The 15,333-nt window shown below is 37.8% G+C and overlaps 3 protein-coding genes across 4 annotated transcripts in view; 1 reads left to right on the forward strand and 2 right to left on the reverse strand.

Annotated features, from left to right (window-relative positions):
* Positions 1–332, forward strand: part of LOC122076349 (heat shock protein 83-like) — a 1,876-nt gene extending 1,544 nt beyond the window's left edge. Inside the window, exon 5 of the mRNA XM_042641657.1 lies at positions 329–332. Coding sequence (XP_042497591.1) covers positions 329–332 — 4 coding nt within the window. The remainder of the gene's footprint in view (positions 1–328) is intronic.
* A 1,395-nt stretch (positions 333–1,727) lies between these two features.
* LOC122075576 (probable sarcosine oxidase) lies at positions 1,728–3,388 on the reverse strand. Its single transcript, XM_042640649.1, has one exon. It carries the CDS (start codon positions 3,194–3,196, stop codon positions 1,958–1,960), a length of 1,239 nt encoding a protein of 412 aa, XP_042496583.1. The 5' UTR covers positions 3,197–3,388; the 3' UTR covers positions 1,728–1,957.
* Positions 3,389–13,540: 10,152 nt separating this feature from the next.
* Positions 13,541–15,333, reverse strand: part of LOC122076138 (DNA ligase 4) — a 37,688-nt gene continuing 35,895 nt past the window's right edge. Inside the window, exons 25-27 of one of the 2 annotated variants that reach the window (XM_042641442.1) lie at positions 15,152–15,310; positions 14,906–15,061; positions 13,541–14,451 (exon numbers count right to left, since the gene is read on the reverse strand). In XM_042641442.1, coding sequence (XP_042497376.1) covers positions 13,671–14,451; positions 14,906–15,061; positions 15,152–15,310 — 1,096 coding nt within the window. In that variant the 3' untranslated portion in view covers positions 13,541–13,670. Of the gene's footprint in view, positions 14,452–14,905; positions 15,062–15,151; positions 15,314–15,333 lie in introns of both variants that reach the window. The other variant, XM_042641441.1, reaches the window with a different exon arrangement.

Here is a 15,333-nt window from a genome sequence, read left to right on the forward strand (position 1 = left end):
CCTTGCATAGCAGGGGGTGTAGAGGGGCGCAACCCGCCGTTCGAATTTTTTATTTGAGGGCAATTGTAGTTTAATCCGGATTAGGGTTTTTTCACTATATATTTGTAGCGAGGGTTTCTTTCTCTGTAATGCAAGCAATACTGAGAGGTGTGAGGACGAGCGTTGTAACCCTATTCTCCATTGATAGTGAAGCAGGATCTCATCTCACCGGGGACGTAGGCAACCTTGCCGAACCTCGTAAAATCCGTGTGCATTGTTTGTTTTGTTTTTCCATTATCTTCTACATCGTTTTAGGGTTGTGTTTCTACATGTTTACCTTCCTTCTTAGGTAGATTATTGACTAACATGGCATTTTCTATCTGGCATCAGCCTCAATTAGGTATTCGAATGTAGTTCATGGCTAGCTACGCAAAAAGATATGTCCGTATTGGGGAAATAGATTCTTTATGAGCATTTCCGCTTGCTCTCTTTCAATTGGCCTATCTCACATCTTAGTAGCTTTATTTCAGAATCTCAACAAGAATGATCAAATCTTTAAAAGCTTTGATCATATCTTCCCAAGTACGGGTTTGGGAAGGTTCTAAGGAAACGAGCCAACTTAGAGCAAAGCCGTGAGAGATAACTAGAATGCTTGGCTCATCTGTTGTTCGGTAAATCCATTAATCCTCATTTATCATATATAGTCCCTCAGATTGGCTCTAGGAACATTGATGCCATCAAACTTAATAGTTTTCCACTTGAATTTCTTGAGAATAAAAGCATCAAATTTGACTCCCATTTTTCGTAAAAGTTAAATTTTCAATGTGGGATGTCTAACTTTATTTATATAAATCAAAGCCAAAAATATATAAGTAGGGTTGGGATGTCTGGTTTTACATATAAGCATCACATTCCCTATTCCCTCTCTTAAATTTTCAATATAGGACATAAAATGAATTTTTGTTCCAAGGGAGAAAAAATGACTAAGAAAATACACTTATTTTCAGTCCCCATGATTGAAAATATGTTGGTTTAATTCACGCGCCAGCACACCTGTCAAAACCGGCTTGACAGGGGAAGGTATAGCGCTTCATATAAGCTTTGAGGGGGCTTCGTTACGGGGCGATGTGGGACTAAACCGTGGATCGCACAGGATAGACATGCACAAACTTCCACCCCGGACCCGGCTCTGATACCATAATTCATGTGCCAGTACACCTGTCAAAACAGGCTTGACAGGGGAAGATATAGCTCTTCATATAAGCATTGAGGGGACTTCGTTACGGGGCGATGTGGGACTAAACCATGGATCGCACAGGATAGACACGCACAAACTTGTTCAAAACCTGAAAACAGCCTCTTCTGCGAAGTAGGGGGTAAGGCTACGTACAACTTACCTCTCCCAAACCTTGCAGTAGCAAGAGCCTCAGGCATTGGGTTGTTCTTTATTTATTTTAATAAAGAAAGACATGACATGCAACCTATAAATGAGAAGGAGACATGGTAGAGATTTAAAAATTTGTTATTATGGGTTAAACAATTGGAATTATTTGTTTTGATCCTATTTGTTTTTAATTAGCCAGATTTTTTGATAAAAGTCTTGGATCGATTCATGCTTGAGCTGAGCCCAAAAAACTGAGATTAGATTTTAAAAAACTCAACCCAACCCAATTCGACCATGATCCAATACTAAGGTTCTTTAGCACTAGATAAATAGACATGCACTGAACTTAGAAGATTGTAGTATCTACACGCAACTAATAATAATAAAAATTATAATAAAAAAAGTATTTACACACAACTGCCAATACTTTCAAACAATAAAAACTTAAAATGACGCTTGTCCATTTTAATTTCATATTCGTCCCCACACCAACCCAGTGATATGCAATCCATAGAAAAAATTCTAGAGAGAGAGACAGATGGACAGACACACAGACACTTAATGCAACACCTCATGTTGTAAAGAGAGTTTGAGTCACTCACTAGGCTGGAGATATGGGCAGACTTGGTCATCAAAGTCTTTCAAGTTCCCCGTAGGGTTCTCCTCAAACCTTCCAAACCTGAAGTGCCTTAGCTCCACCCCTTGTGCTTCTCCCTCCAACACTAAATCAGCAAGAATCCTCCCTACAACAGGACCCATCTTGAACCCATGACCCGAAAACCCGCCAGCAACCACAACATCCCGCCCGAACTCTCCTCCCAAGAAATCGATCACAAAATCCCCATCCGGTGTCATCGAGTACATACAAGCCTGCGTGATCACAGCCTTAGTTGACTCAACAAACCCGCAAAACTTTTCTTCGATCCACTTATTCACCGGGTCGGTAATCAATATGGGTGTCCATGTTCTTTTATCCGGGTCACAAGGGTAACCACCGTGCACGGCAATCTTGATCAACCCAGGGTACTCCAACGACGGCGTGCAGTAAATATAAGGCTCACCATAGCTAGCGAACGTTGGAAAGCCGCCGGCGAGGGAGTAATCCTTCTCGTAACCCTCCTTGATCCTCCAGTAATGAACTGTTGTGTTGAGAGGTTGCACAGGCAAGTCTAGGCCACTAACCGTTTTAACTAACTTCTTAGTCCAAGCTCCTGCTGTCACCACACTTTTCTTTCCCCAATACTCCTCACCATTTGTTGTAATTACCAAAACGCCACCTCTGACTTCATCTTTCTTTATCTCCTTCACTTCTGTGTTATCTCTAAGGATAGCTCCTCTCTGGATAGCTAGAGTTTGGAACATGGAAACAGCCTTGGTGGGCTTGATGACTCCACCAAGTTCAGTCTCAAGACCAATCCAATTCTCCGGCAATTTGAATTTGCCGGAGAATTTCTCCGCCACTTGCCCGGGATCAAGTATGGAATGAGAGATCGAATTCGCTTTACAACCATTGATGGCGGATAGGAGGCTTTTGTCATCGGTGGGGCCAAAGTCGAAGTGGATTGTTTTGTAGTGTACCTGATAGCCGATCTCGGATTGGGCTTCTTCCCAGAGACGAGAAGATTCGATTACCATGGATGAATAGTAGTGTTCAGGGTAGGTGGCGCGTATGGTGCGAGACTCGCCGTGGGAAGAGCCGCGGTGGTGCAAAAAGTCGAATTGCTCGAGGAGGAGAACTTTGTGGCCGCGCTTGGCGGTCTGGTAAGCGGTACAACTACCCATGATTCCGGCACCGACTATAATAACATCGAATTGGTCGCCAGAATTCTCCATCTCAGGATCGACAAGGTCGGACTCCAACTGTTTGATTAAATGTGTGTGAGAGAGAGAGAGAGAGAGAGGATTTACGTTACACAGAAGCACTGGAGCTTCTTGGATTCCTCCTCTTAGTGACTCGTGAACTGATAAGCATTCTGGTGTTCCTTAAATTGGTGATTATTGTTGGTGATAGCCACTATAGACTAATATGGATTCAAAGGTCCCAAGGAGGAGTCGTTTTTCTTAGCTGTATATACTATATTAGTCCTTGTGAGGGGTTTCTTGTAGAGATTCAATTCTTCTATATTTATTAAAATGATATATTCCTCTTCAAAAAAAAAAAAAAAAAAAAAAAAAGATACATATTATTGACACAACGAGGGAGTGGCTGGAGAGGGAGGATCAACCGGATACAAAACAAGAGAGAGAAAATAAGGTGTTTCAATTTCTCTCTCTTATTCAGCTACCACCAGTTGGAGAGGATCTGAATCTATCAGGCTTATTGTATGGAGGCCCCGCCCTAATACATTGTTCACTTTAGCGTTTGGATTCAGCTCCTCTATAGAGCCTAGGGATCAGAAAGTGATCCTATGGCTGGAAGGACTAAAGCATACGTCTCTCCAGTCATGGGATCACTCTTTGAGTCTTTGGCCCTAGGCTCTATGGAGAGGAATCCTATCCCACTTTAGTGACCAAGTTTCGAATCACTTCAAGGCTTGCATGCCTTCAATCTCTCTTGCTAGTGGCCTGCTAAGATGATGGATCTTGACGTAGGTGCCTCTACATGAGCTTTGGGTGACCAAATATGAACCATTACGCACTTTGCATGCCAGTTTTTGGTAATTGATATTGGTTTTAATGTCGAATCAAGTTCAATCGTATTTGACGGATTTGCCCTGGATTTCATTTACAAAATCATTTTTTTTTACCATTTTAACCTTAGTATGTACTGATCTGTTAATATGGGATTGGCCAGAAATCGAGATTGCCCTTACCCTCATTGATACAAATTGGATATGGGCAATTCTACCGATCTCTAAAATGATGGTTGTGGGGTAGTATCGTTGGGACCACATGTTAAGTGTGTCAAAATATAACTGGAATAGTTTACCGGAATCAAAATTGATCGATTATAATCGAACCGAATCGCACCATAGTAAATTGATTCGGTTTTGGTTTTATAGGCCATAATTCCAGTTCAGTTCGATTTAGAATTGGAAAACTGATGATTAACCGGCACCTAGTACTAAAGACTTAAAGTGTTTTGAATTTTGATGGGTTTCTAAGAAAAAAACATAGTACTAACCAAGAGTTTCATTTTCACACAATCACACATCTTGATTTCCTAATTTCTAGGATCATAGTTAATTAGTTATCATATGTGTAAACTTTTACATAGAAAATATAGTCCTTAGCAAAATAAAAGTATATTGTCTTGACTCTTTAAAAAGTTTAGTATATGTAGGATTCACACTAGCTGTAGGATGCAAACCATTTTCTAAAACGACACTATTAACAGTATATAAACCGGTTGTGAATCAAATAACAAAAATCGATTAGAAACCGCTAAAACCGAAACTGGATGAAAATGATTCTGATTTCACCTTATTCCTATCCGGTGCAGTTTTGATTTCATCTTATCAAAATGTAAACCAAATTAGAACCGAATTGAATAACCAAAGTCGCACCATTTGACACCCCTACCACATGTGCTAGCGGAGCCAGGCATTCAGTCTTTGGAACCCTAATTTTATGCATGTGGAAAAAACCAGAATTGACTTATAAACTAATGTAAACCAGAAATGAAGTCCCGACCCTAGTTAGTTTATTCGCGTTTAAAACGCGTTTAAAACGGCGTCCCGTTTTTTTTGCCGTTTTAAACACCGTTTGCCGAATTTTTCCCAAAAAGTCGGTAAAAAACGGGAACGGGGCTATTTGAAGTTTTTTTGCCGTTTTAAACGCCGTCCCGTTTTTTTGATAGTAAAAAAACGGATTTTAAAAAATATAAACGTTTTAAAATAGAAACGTTTAAAACGGGGCTATTTGTTTTGATTGTTATCTAGGTATTTAGAGAATTATTATGCCAATTTATGTCTATATATTGCCGTTTTTTTGACACCGTATTATTTAAATATAAACGTTTAAAACACGTATCGTCCGTTTTTTATTTTTTTTCCCGTTTTTACCGTATTTGACCATATTTTTGACCGTCCCATTCATGTTTTGATCCGTTTAAAACATACCCGTACCGAACAATGTTTTTTTGCCGTTCCCGTTTTAACTAACAGAGGTCCCGACTCCTGTGTAGTCTTCTATCTATCTATATGGATCTATATGGAAAATTGAGGATTAATGGATTTGTTCCAGAACAAGATGTTTTTTATTTTATGTAAAACATGTTCAATCCATTTTAGATCACGAAATTCATAGGACTCTATGAAATCATGTGCTTTGACTCCTCCTAAGTCAATCCAAATCCTATTTCAGATGAGAGCAATTGAATATACTTAATTCTTATTATTTTCATATAAAAATAAATGAGAAAAATATCGTTACCTAGTTAGTAGATCTCTACACCCAAACATAGTGGGTGGCGAAAAGAATATTATGCCCGTTGGACCCTTGGTTGGATGCCTTTGCGTCTCCCTTGGTGCAGGGACCATGCGATTAGGTAAAGATCCCAATCCTAATTCATATAATTAACATATCCAAATCAGAATACTGCATACACTGATCATGATATATAATTTTCAAAAATAGAAAAAATAGATCTGGCCAATAGGTTAATGTTTCATTTTTTGTTAAATATATTAAAAAATGATATACACATTGCCGGTGGTAATATATATTTTCTCTCCTCTCTCACTATGTGAGTTTCACATATACGAATTGTAATGCATTTTCTCTCGTTTGTTTATTCACTTAATATGAAAGATTTCAATCCAGGTAGACAACATGTAGATCTTTACCCCATATTTTATGCACGAGTCTAGTCGTCTATGTCAATTACACGTGTCAATTAGCTTTACCATGATCTTACCAAAAAAAAAAAAACTCTACCATATCAATTTTCTTTGCATTTAAGAATGGTTAATTATCCCTCATCCCTTCTGTCCTTTCTAAAACAAATAATTAATTAATGTGGAGGAACAAGAAGTTTATCAGGAAGAGACTTGTCTCTTTGGTTCATTTCTTTCATAATATATATATATATATGTATAATTTTTTTTTTTTTGAATAGTGTTTCATCAATATAAGTGGATTTTTACCTAGGGTGGTCATTTTGGATCCCATTGTGTTTCGTATAAAGATTAAACTGGCTTTTAGATTTTTTTTTTCAATTTTATTATTATTTTTAATTAATTAATAAATAATAATAATAATAAAAATGAATAACCTGTGGACATATGGTTGAGTGGGAAAAAAAGAATCCCAATGATGGGGTGAAGTCCTCCATTGTCACTTTTGCTTAACCGAAAGAAGAACCACTGCAACTTTTGGAATGATAGATGGTGAAATTTTACCATATGATTTGAGAAGATGAGAAGTGATGATGAACATAAAACCCTTTCATCACTTGAAGACATTTTGAGTGGACAAATTTATGAAGGTTGATAAGGTTGATGGTGCCTCTTCGTGTTCTCTAATGGTTGATGGTACCTCTTCGTAGGGTTATTGTCCCTTGGTAAGAGCAATTTAGATTTGCAAAAGTCGATGCTACCTCTTCCTTTTGTCCAAAGGTTGATAGTAAGAGCAAGTCTGAGAGAGAGAGAGAGAGAGAGAGAGAGAGAGAGAGAGAGATGATCAAGTCTTTCATGATGAGATGTGACGAGTGGGTGCCTTTGTTGATGGCACTTTTGGATTGATGCACTTTCTCATTGGAGCATGTTTTTAGAGTTATCTTCAAAATCGATACGATATTGAAATAGATTGGTATCGAGTTATTCATATCGAACGAAAAAATCCTACTTTTTTATTTAAATAATTTTTTTTTATTTCCTTTTAATGCTTGATTTGTACTATTCAATCGATACGATATCAATCATCTATTAAGATTGGAGATTCGTCATATGCCAATATAGACAATCTAATACTAATACTTAGAACCATACATAGGAGGTTATAATAAAGAAAAAGAGAGAAAAACATATTAAATTTCCATTAGTTAATGATTATTTTGAAGAGCATTGCGGTATCTCAAATAAATAATTCTTAAAATATATGAGAATTACCTGTTTATGAGGCTTTATTTTGTGATTAGGTGGACCAAGTGATATACAAGATGTCCTAATGAAACTTGCATGATGCAATGTTGATAGTGTTATTTTTTTTTTAATCAATTGATAAATTGATAGGTTATTATTCTATTATTATTATATATATATATTTTTTAAGCATCATAGTTAACTCAAGGAATAATTAGAATGTTCCTAAGTGTTCTATAAATGAGTGCCACAACACTACTAGGATAACCTCAAAGGTGTTACATGTATGAAGGGGGTGTGTATTGGCATGATGTGGCTATAGGTATAGCATGTTAATCACTTTAAGGTTATCTTCTCATTAGTTATTGTGTAGTTATTTTTAATTATGGAGGAGTTAAATATTACGTGGATAGGAGCCACTATTCAAAAATTGTAACTTCTTGTATTATTATTTAATTACGTTAATCTTAAATGAAGGTAGACTTTGCATGACAATTGGTTCCTATGATTTCTTTATTTGAGAAGGAGATCATGGCTTCTTCAATATGACCAAAAGGCCAACCTCTTAATTAACCAAGATGTAATAGCTTTGTCGGTAAAGCCATTTATCCCTTTTCTTATTTAATTCCCTAGTTTATCTCTCTCACTATCTATTGCATGCCACGAACGGAACACGATGATTGTTTTATCTTGGAAGTTAATACGCAAGGAATCCTGATTGTATTAATAAGGGGCAAACGTTTACAACCTTAAGGAGAGTGATGATTTGGCACTACTCAGCCCCACCAATCATTCAAGTTTCTCCATGATTTTTAGGTTCTTGACATTGTTTACAATGCTTGTATTTGTTATTGATCAACATTGGTTTGTTAATGGTTCAAACAAATAAAGTATCCCCTTATTACATATGGCAACACGTATGATTTAAATAAATATTTACCACATTGCAGTAAACATTTTCTCAATCTTAATTCTTATGCAATTTTGTATTAAATTTCAATTTACTCATAAGATATTTTACGTACGAACAAACAGAGTTTTAGGCGAATTTATTTTACCAACTTCATTTTGTGCTTTACTTTTACGGTTGTCTCTCCAGCCTTTCCAAAGGATCATAATAGCCCAGATCCTCTGCAATAAGCGGTGAACCGACAATGAGTATATAATAACTAAAATGTATATCGAGATCCTCTCAACCGTTAGATGCTCATATTAAAATATAAGTGGCTTATCCCTTTCTCAATACATTATGTTTTATAGTTATAAGAGGAAATTACACTCCCCTCCCCTGTATGTTTCAATTATTACACTTAGACCCCCTGTGAACTTTATAATTACAAACGTACCCTGTGGTGTTAACTCTGTTAGAATCAAGTGTTAAATGTCCTTTTTACCCCATCCCCTTTTTTTAAAACTCAAGTCTTTCAACTTCTCCACCTTTGTTCCCGGTGGCGGCTGGCAAGTCTTCCCTTTTCTTGGTTTCGCTCCCAAATAATTGTAGGGATGGGAAAATAGTATTCCAAGGCGGTTTTGGCGGTGGACACTGACACTCTATTCATCTTGTTCTTCTCTGTCTCCATTCGGTAGCAGTGGGAACACTCTGTTCCTTTTTTTTTTTGCCATCAGCGATGGTGAATCCATGCTTCTTTTCTCTCCAGCCTCCAAGCTTGTCAGTTCCTTTCACAGTACAAGAATCTTACGATCCCTTTTCTCTCTATCTCTAACATTTAATTAATCGAAATCATTCGATCAAATAATGTCGTAGAGATGTTTTCTTGAATAAATAAAGAACGAATGAGATTTCAGAAATAGAGATGACTTGTCTTAAGAGATTAGGTAGCAAATCGTTCCCTTGGAAAATCAAGTCTTGCAACTCAAGTTCTGAAGATCAATTTGCATTTTATTTTAGGGTTTTTTCATTTCAGAAGGGTTTTGCAGAGGTTTTGTGAAGGCGATTGTTGATCAATCACTTTATTGTAGTGGTTTTGCACAGGCGAGTGTTCTTACAAGCCTGCTGAAGCTCCAAGTGTTCTTATAAGCCTGTGGAAGCTCGAAGTTGTTCTCCCATCTCTCTCTCTCTCTCTCTCTCTCTCTCTCTCTATCTCCATTCTGTTCGCATTTTCTAACCTGTCATTTTTCTGGAAGGTGAATACAACCCATCAAGTTCTTCTATCGTGATTCTTCCCCAAGGTCGGATTCCAAATTTAGGAATTCCAAGATTCTAGATATTAGTAGGAAGCAGTTCTTCGCATCTTCAGTTCTTCTTCTAATTCAATTGCTCAATTGTTCTCATAAGTTTTTGTTTTTTCTTGCACAGATAAGTTGTACGGCAGCCTAAGTTCCTGATTTATGTGGTTTTTTTTATTTCTTCTGATTTATGGTTTTCTAGTTCCTGAGGAGGAGAACATGGTTTCCTCATGGAAGAAAATGACAATAAGTGTAGAGGGCAAATAGGTCATCTCAGTTGGATCAAGGGTATTTTGGGGTTTAAAACAATTTTGTATAACATGATTCCTCACTTAACGGTTTCTCACTCATGATCAGTATGGTTGATAGAATTTATAACTTAAAAAGGGAGTGTAATTTTAAATTTCGTAGGGTAGGATTATGTAATACCTGAAACATATAGGGGAGGGAAGTATAATTTCTCTAATTATAATCATTGAAAAACGGCGGAAAGTAAAATTCTTGCAAGTGATTAAAACTACTCTTTCTGTTTTGTTGAATTTATTAAAACAATCAAGTGATCAACAATCCACTAAATGTGGATGAAGTCGGCTACATATCATATCATATTGTACTAAAGGCAATTTCACGAGGTCAATTTAAACTGCCAAAGCTTGAGTTGAGTACGATGGATTTGGTCACTTTTGAGTGCACTGACCATTCACTTGTGCTGACACTTTATAATGATACGGAAAAAAGATTTTGTGCTCAGGAATCAGGATCTTCGATGGGAACAAAAGTGATAAAAGCCCCATTGAAATGACATAACACCCTTATTTTAAGGGTTTTATATGGGATTTGTGCATTGGTGCATGAATCTCGTTCCAAAGTATGACAAATGAGGAAGTGTTTTTTTTATTGGGGTTTGTGGCTTCCATGCATGCGTGAGGAAGCATCCTAAGAGAGAGTTATTTCTATTTTCATGGAGTGGGTTAATCATTTTGTCTCCACGTATCTGGTGTAAGGTCACACCCTCCTTTAAAAAATATTTTTTCATATCAATAAAGGAGAAAAGAACGAGAACAGGCAACATGGTCTTTGCATGCACCAAGATACATAAGAGGGCGAAATGACTTCTTTGCCCCACATGATAGGAGAAAATCCGGCCACTGTTGATATATGCTTTTACGTATACTTCCATTGCTCTCTATGCTAGTGTAGAAGCCAAGTTGTCTTTTATGGAACCCTTTCCTTGACAATAATAATAATAATAATAATAATAATAATAATAATAATAATAATAAGAGAAAGAGAACGCTACCTGCTTGCCTGTGTCTACAGTTAGACACAGGTGAGTGCAAAAAGACCACGCTACCCCTAGCCCAAATGCTTTTGTGCAACTTCGTAGTGGCCTGTGCATTGGTGTACACCTACACCAACAAGGTAGTGTTCTTTTTCCCTAATAATAATAAAGAAAAAAAGATGGGTACACTAGCATTGTGCCTTTATTGTGTCTAGCTCTCTCCTTTCCCCTTGAAAAAGTCCCCTTGCCCCTCTCATCTCAGCCCTTCCATTGGTTGAAATGTTAGTTTCAGGAAATCTAGTGTTGTGTCCAACCTCCTCTTTAAGAAGAAACCATTCATGTCAATTGGATGGACGCAGACTACCAAAGCCCCTTGCCTCGATGAACAAACTAGCTATGTAGAACAATTTTCATGTGAAAAAAATAAAATAAAATTATGAAATAAGTAGATGACATTTCCTATAGTGAGTGATAGATTTATTTTTAAGAAAATAATGATCCCGACAAAATAGATAAAACAGAAGAGATCCAAGTGAATGAAGGCGAAAAAAAAAAATCTAATGGATGAATTCCATTTCATTTTAAATTGACATCCCAGTCCACCAACCACGCTCATTAAACCAATCGATCAAATTTCTTAGTCATAAAAAGATTATTTAAAACTTATGAAAAAGAAGTCTCGTAAAACTAACTAGCAGTGACCAAGACCCTCAACCGAACAAGCTCACTTGAACAAATAAAAGAAGGCAAACAAAACAACCACATAATAGAGGATCTCCTTAGAATAATGTTTATTCCCACTAGGATAGATGCCCTTTCAGATTCTTGATGCAGAAGTCATTCAATTAATCTACATTGTCTGGAGGTCAATATCGAATATCGAATACTGAGTACTGACAATTGACAAACCCCCACTCTCTCTCTCTCTAAACTCAATAGTTTAATTCAATGATACATCATCGAAAGTACGAAAGACAACAAATAGGGAAAAACACCTTTGAATGTAATCAAGGTTTTGTAATGGAGAGAGAGCGAGAGAGAGAGAGAGAGAGAGAGAGAGCGAGAGAGACGGGAATCTTGATTGTTGAGAGATGTTAAGACAAAATAGCTTTCCTGGCATGGACAAGAGCCTGTGTTTTTTATACCTTATAATGCAGGCTTAGGCCCATCGAACCAAAAAAGGACTCATTGACAGGAAATGATTGGATCCATATATAGAAAAATGAGAAAGCTGATTTCACGTGTTTTCGCTAGTGGTCCATGAGGACATGCAATTGCTGACGAGGATTGATAGAGACTCTCTCTCTCTCTCTCTCTCTCTCTCTCTCTCTACATTTCCCACTTGGTGGGTTTCCTCTCTAACTCATCATTTCTTACTTGGCCTCTCCTCTATCTCTATGCATTTCCTTACCCTTAATGAGATACTCATCAGATAGAGAGAGAAAGAGAGTAGGCTTCACCTGTGATCACTGCCAGTGGTCCAGAAGCCAAGAAATATTCACGATGAATCGACCTGTCCGAGTCAAGGTTTAAAAACTCCGGATCGATTTTGAATCTCAATTGATACCGATTCATACTGATATCGGATCAGACAAATTTTTATTGGTATCGGATCAGCCCAAGGATCAGGATCGATCTTGGGCGATACCGATTTGATCCGAGTTTTGAAACCATGGTCCCAATTTGGATTCCTCTCACTCATTTGAGCTTTTCTCTTACATAAGCCGACTGCTTTGCCAGAGAGAGAGAGAGAAGCTGGACCCACAACCTAGGGGACGAAGATTCCCCTCGCTTGACCACCTAAAACGTGCATGCTTTAACATAAGTCCCCATGCTTGGGGAAATCCACAGGTGTGTGTCATCAAACCTTAATTAAACGCGTTAATTTGCATTATCATTTTACGCGCGCTCCCCAAGAGAGACACATTAACCATTTCATGTCCTCTACATTTAATGTCATTTTAAGCGTGAATCCCCTAAATGAGCACAGTGGTCATTTCACACCTTATTTTTAGTTAAAATTGTCACTTTACACATAAACCCCTAGGACGAGTACGGTGGTTATTTCACACCCCATGTGTTTGTGGCACAAATGCCACTCCTATACAAAAAACTTTGTCCCTAAAAATTATTATTCCTATTGGTCAGGCCTACAATGCCAAGCCCATGGCCAAACCAGCAGGTACATACCTGTCAACCAGGCTAAATTATGAATCTTTTTCTTTTTTTGATAGAGCACTTGGCCAACTCTACTCATGCTAAAATTTCATATAAGAGCATGAGTTCTCAAGTTTTACCTGTCCACAAAATTTAAGACCCATTTAAGCAACCATGTGAGATATACCTGGACCACTCTAGAAAGGCTGTGCAGTTTGCGACAACCATCCATGAAATTTTCATCCATGGTGCCATGTAAGGGTGTCAATTCGGTAACAATACCATATACTGATATTGAATCGTACCAAATTACTGTATCGAAGGAAATTTAACACGGTACTGATATGACAAAATGATATTTTTCTCGATACGGTATCGTATTTAAGACAACCATTCGATTTGTACCGAACCATACTGAATACTAAAACCATATTGAATACTATATCAAATTACCAAACATATATATATATATATATATATATGGCACTATTGTACCGAACCAAATACCGTACCGGTTGACACCCAAAGTGTCATGGGTAACTCTGAAAAATCTTGGTTTATTTAGTAGAAACACCATTGCTAACACTTTCATTTGGTTAACGAAACATTTTAATGCAAACAAAAACAAAACAACTCGATAAAGCAAGATAATGAGATTTTACCAATCCTTGAGTAAATCACCAGCAACATCCTTGTAGCTGACCTTCTTTTTCTTCTTTACAGGCTCTGCATCAGAATCCACCCGTGGTTTCTCCTCTTGAACAGAATTTGTTTCTTGGAGACCAGAATTTGTATTCTCAACTTGTGTCATCCCAAGACTTGGAATCATGTTTAGTAGCATAGATTGAACTGGATCTATCATCATTTCTAACTTTCCCAAGTTGTCTTTCCCGTCTTCTCTGGCTATACACGAGTTACCTGACCCTTCGATCTTCTCACCATCACCAGAACCACCAAAGTCAATCATATGAGCTTTATCAAACAATTGTTTCCTTCTAGCAGCTTCAGCAGCCCCCTCTTTGGCTACATCACCTCTGTGTGATGTCTCAGAACCTTCAGGTCTTTCACTCACTTGGCTTTCCATGTTTTCTGAGCCTATTCTATGAACATCATCAGGCTCCCTTGCTGCTCCCAAGTCTTCCTTAGTCATGGGCTCACGTGAGGAAGCAGAGCTATCTGATTCATACTCATCTATTTTTGCCCGTCTATTTCCAAGCCTTGCTCGTGTTCTCTGCACTCGTCTTGAACATGCTCCTCCTCTCTTTGTGTTTATGCGCCTAGGTCTGCCCCTTCTCTGTTTTTCATCCTTCTCAGTGAATGCTGAAATTCTCTGACTCTCCGGAGTATGTCTGCCTCTACTCCATCCCTCAACCCTTTCAGAAACTATGTTTTTGGTTTCAGCATTGACCAGCTCCTGAAGAACTTCGGGGTCATTTTTGCTGAAAAACAGGAACACCAACATTATGGAAGTTAGAAAAATGAGACGATCTATACGGCATTGACAACCAAAAGTATTATATGGAGCACACATGCAGGAAAGAGGGCCCACAATCAAACGAGACCTCAACAATGATATCCCTATGAGAAAATCCAATCTGGGTATATAGATAAATACAACTATTTACTTGCAGTCTGCTTATCTACTTCAGTGTCAACCATACTTGACAGCTTGGCAAAAAATATGATGATTGTGATTAGTTGATGAGAAAAGTTACATGCACGAGTCTTTTTGAGTCCATTACCTTTGCAGAAAATACATTGCGCATCTCTTGGACCAGAATTGGAAAGAAAAATTATGGATCAGACAAAAGTAGGGGCAATTTGTAGATAATACCATCTATAGTGACAATGATCATTACCAAAAAAAAAAAACAACAATGATACGATAACTACCTCCGATCAATAAGTAAGTTATCGAATCCACTGGGCTTTAAACTATATTTCTCCTCTTGCAACTTTTGGTCCTTTTCCAAGGAATCCTCTAACCACTGATACTCCACAACATGCAACCGCTTGTTCCTCACAAGATGTTCATCTGGTGCTGAGAAACTGTACAAAGTGTAAGTGGGGAGACATTTTTTTTTTTTTGGGGTGGGGAGGGGGGTTTGGAGGAGATTAAAAAACTACTACTGCAATTACCTCTTGAATATGGTATCGAAGTCCACACAAGAACCTAGTTCTGAAAGGACTACCAAATGAGTAGCATGTGAAAGACTGTCAGTGACTTCACCACCTCGTATAGAGATTTCAAGCCTCAACCTCCGCACCGCAAGCTCCAGCAAGACTTCCCACTCTTTACTTCTTCAAGAACCAGTTAAGTT

The sequence above is a fragment of the Macadamia integrifolia genome, chromosome 4, assembly GCF_013358625.1.
Source record: "Macadamia integrifolia cultivar HAES 741 chromosome 4, SCU_Mint_v3, whole genome shotgun sequence".
Taxonomy (NCBI): Eukaryota; Viridiplantae; Streptophyta; class Magnoliopsida; order Proteales; family Proteaceae; genus Macadamia; species Macadamia integrifolia.

Coding starts and splice junctions, on each gene's coding strand:
- LOC122075576 (XM_042640649.1), bottom strand. CDS start 3,196: ATGGAGAATTCTGGCGACCAATTCGATGTTATTATAGTCGGTGCCGGA.